At 43.8% G+C, this 11,571-nt stretch overlaps 1 protein-coding gene across 1 annotated transcript; it reads right to left on the reverse strand.

Annotated features, from left to right (window-relative positions):
• Nucleotides 1-853: 853 nt before the first annotated feature.
• On the reverse strand, nt 854-10,144 carry LOC138964990 (uncharacterized). The gene is made up of 7 exons (XM_070337144.1): nt 7,534-10,144; nt 7,067-7,162; nt 6,717-6,934; nt 5,644-5,744; nt 4,633-4,785; nt 3,446-3,524; nt 854-1,790 (listed from the first exon to the last, which is right to left on the reverse strand). Exons 1-7 carry the CDS (start codon nt 10,142-10,144, stop codon nt 1,647-1,649), a joined length of 3,402 nt encoding a protein of 1,133 aa, XP_070193245.1. The 3' UTR covers nt 854-1,646.
• Between the last annotated feature and the right edge of the window lie 1,427 nt (nt 10,145-11,571).

Here is an 11,571-nt window from a genome sequence, read left to right on the forward strand (position 1 = left end):
AAAGCCCCCCTACCCGTTGATCTCTGTGATTATTCAGTGATTGTTCGTGTGTGTGTGTGTGTGTGTGACGGTGTGTGCCAGTGTGTGTGTGTGTGTGTGTTCAAGGACAGATTGTAAGCAAAGGCCTAGCCTTAAATTTTAATCCTTGTTAAATAAATTTCAGTTCAGTTGAGTTCAGTTTGCTCTCTCTCAGTCTCTCTCCCTCTCTCTCTCTCTTTCTCTCTCTCACACTCTCTCTCTCTCTCTCCCCTCTCTCTCTCTCTCTCTCTCGCTCGCTCTCTCTCTCTTCTCTCTTTCTCTCTCTCTCTCTCTCTCTCACACACACACACCCTCCACATAAACTCCTCTCACGCTCTGCCTCTGCACTTCCCTGCTATTTTGTTTCAAAACAGGACAAGTATCGCCGCTTCGTATGTCGTTTTGCTAGTTTATTTTCGTTCACTTTATCAGACGTACAAGCACTCATACTTGCAGCACTGACTTTATATGAAAGTCTATTCGCAAATGTATGTGCGTGCGTACCACGCGTATGTGTGCGCCTGCACTGCGTCCGCCGACTGAGTCAGTGCCGCGCGCATTGTGTACGGTGTGTATGTGTGTGTGTGTGTTGTCACAAACATTTTCAGTTTTACGTGATAGTCACAAAAACCTGTTGTTTCAGTCGACAGCAAACTTTGTGCAACAACAAACTTTAATTTTTTTTTAAACAATTAAAGAAAGAAAGGGACAAAAAGAAAGCCTGGAAGGAACAAATAAAAACAGAACAACTTAAACACACAACAGAAGCTCTTCGGGAACGCGCAAACTGACTGATTTGTGATTGAACTTGAAGCGGCACAATTGACTTCAGGTGCTGACTTTCTTTTGTGCATTGTTGATGGTGAATGCATGTTAATTTATTTTTAATATACTTTCTTATGTGATAACCAATGTACTATATTTTCTCAGGACAAAGAACAAATGTTTATTTTGAATGTTTTATGTATGTTATTATTACGGACACAAACGCTCAGCAATGTAATTTCTCTTTTAGAGATTAATAAAGTTATTGTATTGTATTGTATTGTATTGTATTGTATTGTATTGTATTGTATTGTATTGTATTGTATTGTATTGTATTGTAAAGCACGGAATCACTGACGTCAGGAATGCCATATTTTAAAGTTCTGAAAATAGTTATCGTTTGCCGAATAAGTTTCAGATTCTTATTCTCTGTGTGCTATTCTGGAGGAGAATGATATTAAGTTTGACGCGGCTACGACGGTGCCATCATAGTAAACTCAGTTGCGCTATAAAACTTGATCAGTAAACTAGTGTTTACTCATGTGTGCTACAGAGTGCTAGGAGAAATATGTCACACTGTGTTGGAAATAGGTTCAACATACGTGTGTTCAAAAGTGGTACACTTCAGTTTAGATTTTGGGATCAACAGCTTTGGTAAAATCTCACCTAAACAGACAAACAAACACCCGCATGTCCCTCGTACAAGCTAATACGCTGAATGTTGACGAACCGTCCAACAACTGAACAACAACAACAACAACAACAAAGTAAGCAGCAAAGAAATGAAAGTCTTTCAGAAAATCAAAACGCTTGGGTGTTGTCGAGCCCAAGCCGTAGCCAGTGGTCACTCCGGCGAGCGACGGTCAGTCGCGGGGATGACACCTGAGGTTAAGGGAGGAGACGAAGAGATCTCCGGACACACGGAACTTGGACACCCTGGTCGTGGCCAGATGGAGCGGAGAGGAAGAAAGATCGTATGTCGCATGCACGTCACCCTTCACTTTCACCTGAAGAGAGAAAAAAACAAGTCGCGTAAGGCGAAATTAACATTTAGCCAAGCTGTGGAACTCACAGAATGAAACTGAACGTAGTCCGCCGCTAGTGCAAAAGGCAGTGAAAGTGACGAGCCTGTTTGGCGCGGTAGCGGTTGCGCTGTGCTTCATAGCACGCTTTACTGTACCTCTCTTCGTTTTAACTTTCTGAGCGTGTTTTCAATCCAAACATATCATATCTATATGTTTTTGGAATCAGGAACCGACAAGGAATAAGATGAAAGTGTTTTTAAATTGATTTCGAAAATTTAATTTTGATCATAATGTTTATATTTTTAATTTTCAGAGCTTGTTTTTAATCCAAATATAACATATTTATATGTTTTTGTAATCAGAAGATGATGAAGAATAAGATGAACGTAAATTTGGATCGTTTTATAAACAAATGTTTTTTTTACAATTTTCAGATTTTTAATGACCAAAGTCATTAATTAATTTTTAAGCCACCAAGCTGAAATGCAATACCGAAGTCTGGACTTCGTTGAAGATTGCTTGGCCAAAATTTCAATCAATTTGATTAAAACATGCGGGTGTGACAGTGCCGCCTCAACTTTTACAAAAAGCCGGATATGACGTCATCAAAGGTATTTATCGAAAAAAAGAAAAAAAGGTCAGGGGATATCATTCCCAGGAACTCTCATGTAAAATTTCATAAAGATCGGTCCAGTAGTTTGGTCTGAATCGCTCAACACACACACACGCACACACACACACACACACACACACACACACACACACACACACACACACACACACACACACACACACACACACACATACACCACGACCCTCGTCTCGATTCCCCCTCTATGTTAAAACATTTAGTCAAAACTTGACTAAATGTAAAAACACGTCAATCCCTCCCATTTTAAGCTCTCCAAAAACCGGTGCGGAAGGTTAGGCCGTCTTGAAAGAGACAGAATATTAAAACGGAGGTAAATGTTTCAACCGTATCTTAGAGAAGAGGGTTGTGTGTGCCAGTGTGTGTGTTTAAGTGTGTGTGTGTGTGTGTGTGTGTGTGTGTGTGTGTGTGTGTGTGTGTGTGTGTGTGTGTGTGTGTGTGTGTGGTTTTCAGTTGTGAGTGTGTGTTTTTGTTTACAGAATTTGAGCCTTGCCTTAATTATGCTGTTTTGTCTTAAGTAAACTGTACAGAAACAAGAAATTCCTTCGAGGTAGGAAAAACACCCCCGTTGGTCAAAGGGAAATAACCATTCTCACTGCCACCAACTGAGAAGGTTATTTCCCTTTGACCATTAATATGTCACTCTTAATCTTAATCCACCAATAACTCCCTAACCGTGTGTTTGACTGGTCCCAATTGTTGTAAGGACCGTCTCAGGAATGTATAGAACCTGTTCACCAAGTTTGGTGACGATCGGTCAGTTCATTCTTGAGATCTATATGCGAACACAAACAAACAAACAAACAAACACATCGAGTGAAACCTATACACACCCCTATACCGGGGGTGTAAAAAAAAACGGGGGGGGGGGGGAGGGGGTTGTGGACTTAAAAGGTGAGTTTCACCGTACCATCCGCACGACCATAAGCCGGCTAAGCTAAGAAATCTATCAACTTATTCACCATAACAACTGTAACACTTGACTCACAGTAAATTGAGTTTCGCTGGACGCTGTGATTTCCATGAGGATCTGGTCACCATCTATCGGGAAATTACCGGTGAAATTCCTGTGGATTGACAAAAAATACGGACACTCTGGGAAAACAAGAGAGAGACACTGGACACAGGAAATGTTGAATGACACAGGCCTATAGACCCTATTATTGGGTGAAACATAGAGATAGATGATATACATATAGAGAGAGACACACACACTCACACACTGGCACACTCATACACACGCACGCACGCACACACACAAACACACACACACACCCACACGCACGTGCCCTACACACACACACACACCATGCACACACACACACACACACACACACGCACACAGAGGAAACCGTGGACAGGGAAAAGTCACTGCCTGAAGCATTCAATAAAGCCAGAAAAAAAGAAAGTACGACATGTTCGGTATCTGAGCAGCTCTCGCGAGACACGCTCTTTGTTATGCTTTGAACATCGCGAGAACTTCGAACCTTCGCTTGTGCAGCTCGCACGAGATCGCTGTACCGCATGCTTTGCTATACTCTGAAGCTTGCGAGAGATTACGAGAGCTTGGAATACCGATAGGGTCTAATATATTTTTGCAAAGTGTGTGTTCGTGGCTGCTTTCATGGGGTGCCTGTATCCTCAGGAATTTGAGGATTTCTTTTATCTCTCTTTTTCTGACATCGACACCGTTCATTTAACGTCATTTTTACAGGACAGTTTTTTTTCCTTTCAGTTATACGTTGTGTTAGTTTGACCTTATTGTTTTAGTACAAGAAGAGCTCGTTCACCAGTAGCAAAGACTCACTCAGTCTGTCAGTGTGTCTGAGTGTGTGTCATGGGGGGAGGGCCTCTCCCGTGACCGGCCACCTGCAATGTACGGACAGGTTTGCACTGGCCCTAGGGTGTTCGTTCATGAGAGGGACTGCTGTAGCAGTAAAACTAGTGTGATACATAAGTAATCAATTTATCCACTTGACTATATTTACAACAGGGACTTATCACTCTTCTTTGCATGTTTTTATGCCTACGTATTTTCAAATACTCTGCAACAGTACACATGTAGCCTAACCCAAATACAACATGTGCCCGTACACTACCGCTTCTTTTATGAAAACATTGCTTCGGCCATCTTGATTTTAATCAACCAATTTTCTTGTGGTTCACTGTACTTACTTGTCATAGTCCTTGTAGCTTTTATCATCGGCACGCTTGGATGAAAAGACGGTGGACCAGCACGAAAGATCATCCTCATAATCCGTGTCCACTGTCGTCTTCATGCGCATGAGCGTCGAATTGTCGCTGGCCTTCAAATCTATTCTGAAATGACTGAAAGAAGCGAGTGTACTTCCTTTATTGAAATCGTCATTTTTGTCATTCGACGGTAAGGATAGTCGTGCTGAGGGGCCTGTAACGTACGTTTCCTATTACACTGTATTTCAAAAATAATCAAAACAAATTTTATATAATGCTTAAAGAAGAGAACTTGTTGAGGACGATTGGTAGTGTTCTGAAATTTAAAAAAGAGGGTTAAATGCCGTTCTTATTTGCTATTGTTTCACCCAGGTACATCAGTTATGGAGTCAGTTAAGTAAAAAGATTCACTACACATAAACAGCTCAACCACTATCGCTTAAAACACACACACGCACACACACACGCACACACATACACACACACACACACACACACACACACACACACACACACACCAGGGGCGGATCAGTTAATTTTATGGGGGGGGGGTTCCAAAATTATATTGTGAAGATATGGGTGTGAAGGCGCGAGGCGCCGAGCCGACGGCGCGAAGCGCCTAGCTTGCTAGGGGGGTCCGGGGGCATGCCCCCCCGGAAAATTTGGAAAAAAAGGATGCAAAATGGTGCAATCTGGTGCATTCTGAGGATGATCATTACCAGTTTCAGGCAGCAGATTTTGTCACTGATAAAGACCCCAAAAATTGAAACTCAACCCCAAAAAACACACACAAATATTTTTATTTTTTGGCTGGGGGGGTTTCCGGAAACCCCAGAACCCCCCCCCTCTCGTCCGCCCCTGCACACACACACACACACACACACACACACACACGCACACACACACACATTCCCAAATAAATAGCAAGAATAAAATCCAATGGAAACAAACTTTTGTGTCATTACATAGTGACGAACAAATGGAAGGACTCACATGGTGCTGCTATCTTCCGTCTTGAGGGGCGTGGCGACGACACAAGCTGACCAGCCCGCTTCAGGGGTGAACGGTATCACGTACTCCGGCCCCGGCGCCGCCTGCATGGTCAGTTATAGTCACTACATCATCCATCTGTCATTCATGTCTTTCATCGTCGTCATCTTTGGCATCATCACTATCATCGTTGTTGTCGTAATTGTCGTCGCTGTTGTCATCGTCATCATCCGCACTATTATTATTGTCTTTAGCATTAATACTATCATTTTTGTCATCGTAACCGTCATCGTTGTCTCTCAGTGGAAGCACCATACTATCATCGTTGTCGTCGTCTTTCTCATCGTCGTCATCGTCACTGTCATCATCGCCTTTGGCCGTATCACGTTTACACTAATTCTGATAAGCATCGCTCCACGGCGATTGCCAGTTGTCTCTCTGACCGGACGCTACAACGATCCTACGCGAATCTATCAAAATAAGAATACAGAGTTATCTCCCTTATGTTTTTCGCGAGCACTGATCTAAATTTGAGATCAGTGTTCGCAAGACGAAAATGATTGCAGATTGGCCGAATTCGACAGTGATCTCCGTTCTGTTCTTCACAGTATTGATAAAGACATCGTTCTAAGGTCAAAACAAGTCGAAATTTTGAGACTGCTGCCGGAAGGAGACCGTAATATATGGTTTCATCATTGTCAACTGGTTACAGAAAAAATCGTCTGCTCCAGTGAGCGCCGAAACCAAACGGTTGATTATCACGTGACACTTTTGTCATACTTCGAGTTGTTTGCACAGTAAATACAGCCGCGAAAAATAGCTCGCTTGAAACTGTCTTACACATCAATTCCTTTGTAATTTAAAAATTGCAAAACACCATGAAAAATCATTATCGACGATCGCGAATCTGCTTATATCAATAATACATTACAAAAAGCTCTAAATATGTAAACAAATCGGTTTCCTTGCCAGACAAGGAAACTCAAGGCATCCTGTCAGGGATAGAATGAGCCGAACTCATTTTGACCTGAGCTCAGGATGGTTTACACTTTCAACAAAGATGAGAGCCTTCCTACCGTGAAATTGTACCAGGTAGTCTCGTCACAGTGTCCCTCCATTGCGGTCACCCAGCCTTCTATGCCCGTGTCGTTGCAATAGACGGACGGCTGGTCAGTTCCGCTGTAGTAGGCATCCGGTATGCAGGTGATAGAGCCTCGGTACGATGACCCTGACCCTTCCCACGTCACTTCCGCGTTGAGCACGTCCGGTGCCAGCACCCGATTGCACACTGGGACTGGTGGACAAACAGCCACACTTAGTATTAGCTTAGCTTGTGTGGTCCCGATTGTCCCGGATGTACTATATATGCAACCTCATGTTCTTGGAATAAAATCATGTTTAAACCAAACATGACAACAGTACTCACCACAGACGCTTTCATCATCCCCCGAACACGCCAATCCCTCTGAGCACCTCACGGTCACGTTGCTACAGCTCTCCCCCAGACCCACAATCTCTTGGACTGTTGAATCAACCATACTCATGCTTGAAACAAAGCTATTCGTAAATGGAATTGAGCGCAATGACACGACTGGTACTAACTAGCAACAAAGAATAAGAACATTTTTATTCAACGCTGGAAAGACGGTAAAACGGCATAATTCGAAGAGCTGTGTTTTAGCTTGTTGATGCTTTCGTGTGGTGGGCAGAAGTGACCTTTTAGGATTTGCATCTTGGTTAAACAACAAAAACTTGGATTGGATATGGATTTTACATCTTACTGCTTGTCATCCTAGAATTTAAAACCCCCATCAGAAATATATTTCCACATAAATTATATATATTTAGTCTCATTCGCACAGACAAAATCCCACTGACACAATACAAACTTACGAGCCTTCAGCTCAGCGTATTTTTCTTGGACACGTGCGAATTTGGAGTTAAGTTCGAACCCCTTTTTTTCGCAGGCTGCAATCTTCCGTTCCAGGCTATCTTTTCCGGATATCAGGTCTTCGCATGTCTTCTCCAGGCCAGACTTCTCTTCTCGACATTGTGCGACGTCGCTGCTGAGTTTGGACTTTCCAAGCGTCAGTTCTTGGACCGAGTTCCTCAGGCCGTCCTTATCGGTGTAACATTGTTCAGCCGTCTTCTGCAGTATGAAGCTGTTTTCGTGAGACTCGATCAAAGAGCGATTCAGTTTGACCTTGTCGGTCTCCAGTTGCACAATGACGCTTCTGAGGTCAAGGTTGTCTCGCGCACATTGTGTAGCGGTGCTGTTGAGCTTGCAGTTTTCTTGTTGCAGCAGGGACGCGGAGTTACTGAGGTCTGAAATACGGGTGTTCAGGATCGCAGCTGCGGCCTTGAGCTTGGATTTGTCCACCTGGCATTGCGAAACCGAGGCGTTGAGTTCAGAATTTTCGGATCTTAAATTTGACATCGATGTTTGAAGGGTATGTTTGTCGTTGCTGCACTGTTCCAGGACTTGCTTTTGCTTGGTGCGTTCTCCTTCAGACTGTGCGACAGCTTCGTTTAGAGCGACACCGATGGCAAGCAGTTGAGCGGCCCCTGTCTTCAGCTCCAACGTCTCCTGGCCAAGCTGTTTAACCCTGCTCTCTAGCTGTGTGTTCTGGAAGATAAGTCCTGCAACCGACTTGCTCAGCTCTGCGCCATCTTTTCTACACACTTGGAATGCGTGCTGAAGTATGACGTTCTTGGCGCTCAGATCCTGGATACTGCCGTGTGCCTTCGCAAGGGCGACGTCTTTTTTACTCGCCATTTTGTTCAGGGCTGTTGTGTGTTCTTGTAACTTCTCCACCGATCCGCTGAGGTCAGCGGTGCGAGCTTGGCATCGTTTGAGGGTGTAGTCGTACTGCTCAGAAGCTTTCGCGCACTGGGAGGACATTAGGAGGAGGACTGCGTTTTCGGCGGTCAGTTGTGTGGCCGTCCTGTTAAACTGAGCAATTTCTCCGTTGCAGTAGGAGACAGCAGTAACAAGTGCAGAGTTCTGGGTGAGCAGCTGAGCCGCGGTGGTCTGAAGGGTCGCCCTCTCCTTCTCGCATCGCTTGCTTTTGTTCAACAGTTGACGGCTCACTGCGTACCACTCCTCTAAGGTGTGTTCAAATTTCCAGTCCTTGGTCTCGCTTTCATTTTTGTAGGCTTGTCTCATCTCGGAGTAGTTCTTCATGCATTGTAGGATTTTGCCGTGGTAGTCCAGATTCACTGCGTTGCATGTTTCCAGTGCTTTCTGGATGTCTTCCTTTTGGCTGCTGCACTGTGTGATGCGAAGAGTAATGTTGATGTTGACTTCTTTGAGTTGGTCTTTGGTTTGCAAGAGAGCGTCGTCCCTTTCCTTGACCTGGCTTTTGAGGACAGCGATTTGGTTAATACATTGAGCGTTTGCAGTTAGTGCGACCACGGCATCGTATCTACATGATTGCAGTTCTTTGTTCAGTTCTATCTTTTCCTTTGCATATTGTGCACCTGCGTTGGAAAGAGATGCGCCCTTAGCGGTACAGTTTTGTACTGTTGTGCTTAATTCCTCATTTTTGGCGTCGCTCTGTGACTTCGTTTTCTGGAGGGTCGTTTTCTCACCGTTGCATTGCATGACAGCTTTCTTAAGGTCTTTGTTCTTTGCTTGCAGTTCCTGGATCTTGGTCCCAGCTTGTGTAACTTCAACCTTTCTTTGTTGGGCTTTGTTTGTCACGAGAGTAGAGACCTTGCTGATAAATTGTAAGGCCGTGTGCTTGAGGTCCGAGTACTGTTTTTGGCATTGCGCGTTTGTGTTTACAAGGATCGAGTTTTGTGCTGCACAGGTGTGCAAGGACTCGTTGAGGTGGGCAATCCAACCGCTGCCTTGCCTAACACTTTTCTCAAGGCCAAGTTTCTCGTCTCTGCATTGCGAGACCGTAGCGTTCAGCTGTAAAATTCGAGAGTCTGCTTCTTGCAGTCTTTGCTGTTCAGCCCGAGTTAGTTGAACCTCCTTTAGCTTGCTTGCGTTAGTCAGCGTAGATACCTTCTTGATGCCTTCTTGTAGCTTGATATTAAAATCCTTTATTAGTTCTTCAAATTGCTTCTTGAGCTGGGCCTTCGCGGTCGTGGTTTGTGCAAGTTCTTGTTCTTGTCGTCTGCTTTTGCTCTGAAGCTTGGAGATGATTTCTTTGAGCTCCGCGATAGTCTTGTTGTTTTCGTGGTAGTGTTGCAAGGTACCGTTGACCAGTTCGGATTCTTTGTGCTCCGTGTTGGAGACTTCCTGCTTCAGGTCTTTGTGGGCATCTTCAAGCTGCTGAATCAACTTGATAAGTTCAGTTTTCTGGCCTGAGTCTTCTCCCTTTGCTTTCTTTGTTAGATCCTTTTCCTGTTGCTTGAGAACATCCTTCGCATGCTCTTTGGCAGGCACAGCATCTTGTTTCGTTACGGGAGGTGAGTTTCCACTTTTCTCGGTTCGAAATTCACTGAAACAGCCTAGCAAGAGAAGCAGCAGAGATAGCGGGCGATGAGGCGACATTTTCCTCAACCTTTTTTCAGTCTTGTCTTGATGACACTGACTCAGAAAAACATTTTCTCTTTCCAGGTGTGCAGTTTGACGTATGTATGTATCATCACCTTTCTCTTTCCAGGTGTGCAGTTTGACGTATGTATGTATCATCACCTTTCGTATCTACACCGACTGACAAAAATAACTGTGCAGTGGCTTATTTGACGTAACTGTCTTTTCTTCGCTGACAAAAAATAATCATGCGAGGAGTTATTTGCCAAAAACTATCATGCGAGCAGTTATTTGCCGTGACTGTCTTGTCTTGACTGACAAAAATAATCGTTTAATTAGTTATTTGCCGTGACTGTCTTGTCTTGACGGACACAAATAATCGTGCAATGAGTTATTTGTCGTGACTGTCTAGTTTTTTTTTGGTGAAAACAATAAATATTGTCTACAGAAAACACGTGGACAGATTTTACCAAAACCTTCCACGTCAATTATGTGTAATACCTACACAATTGTTGCATTTGACAACAGACAAGGTTTTATAAGCCCCCAAAACTTGGCTAAGTGCTCAAGAACTTTGATTAACGTCAACAAAACAAAGTACAACAAAATTGTAAGTGTTGTGCCTTTTCTTGAAATGCTGGGAATGGTAAAAACTCACAAGCCATTCGAATTTCTTGTTGATATTAATTCGTGTTTTGTGACCTCCGTTCATGCAGCCCTGTAACTGAGTTTTAGTCCCACAGATGCATTATTTTTTTCGAATCAGAGTTAGCGTTGCATTTGTTGGACAGGGTACTTATGTCTTTGTAGAAGTGTGGATTCATTTAGCGTTAAACATTGATTTTCTACGTTGAGGTGTTTATAATGGGCGTAATATAATTACGGTTGGCATATTCGCGTATGTATGATCTGATGCTGTGGGCAGTTGGCTAATGTCAGGGTGTTCCATGTTAAATGCTTATAATACCATGTTTTGCCGTTCAAATCATTACATTTGAATAATGAAGTATAAAGTGACATAATTATATATCCACAACAGAAGCGTGCAGAATCTCTGTCTGTCTGTCTGTCTGTCTGTCTGTCTGCCTTTCTGCCTGCCTGTCTGTCTGTCTGTCTGTCTAAATTCCTTCCTACACCACCCTCTATCTCCCCCGCCCCCTTTCTCACCACTTCTGTCTCTCTGTCTCTCTCTATCTATCTCTCTCTTTCTGGCTCTTTTCCTGGCTCTCTCTCTCTCTCTCTCTCTCTCTCTCTCTCTTTGTTTCTGTCTGTGTGTGTGTGTGTGTCTCTCTCTCTCTCTCTCTCTCTCCCTCCCTCTCTCTTTCTCTCTCTCTCTCTCTCTCTCACTCTCTCTCTCTCTCTCTCGCTCTCTCTCTCTCTCTCGTCTCTGTCTGTCAGTGTGTGTGTCTCTCTCTCTCTCTCTCTCTCTCTCTCTCTCTCTCTCT

The sequence above is a fragment of the Littorina saxatilis genome, linkage group LG1 (assembly GCF_037325665.1).
Source record: "Littorina saxatilis isolate snail1 linkage group LG1, US_GU_Lsax_2.0, whole genome shotgun sequence".
In the NCBI taxonomy this organism is placed as follows: domain Eukaryota; kingdom Metazoa; phylum Mollusca; class Gastropoda; order Littorinimorpha; family Littorinidae; genus Littorina; species Littorina saxatilis.

Coding starts and splice junctions, on each gene's coding strand:
- LOC138964990 (XM_070337144.1), bottom strand. CDS start 10,144: ATGTCGCCTCATCGCCCGCTATCTCTGCTGCTTCTCTTGCTAGGCTGT. Junction 5,745..6,716: donor CTACCTGGTACAATTTCACG/GTAGGAAGGCTC, acceptor CTGACCATGCAG/GCGGCGCCGGGGCCGGAGTA. Junction 3,525..4,632: donor AGCTACAAGGACTATGACAA/GTAAGTACAGTG, acceptor GTCAATCCACAG/GAATTTCACCGGTAATTTCC.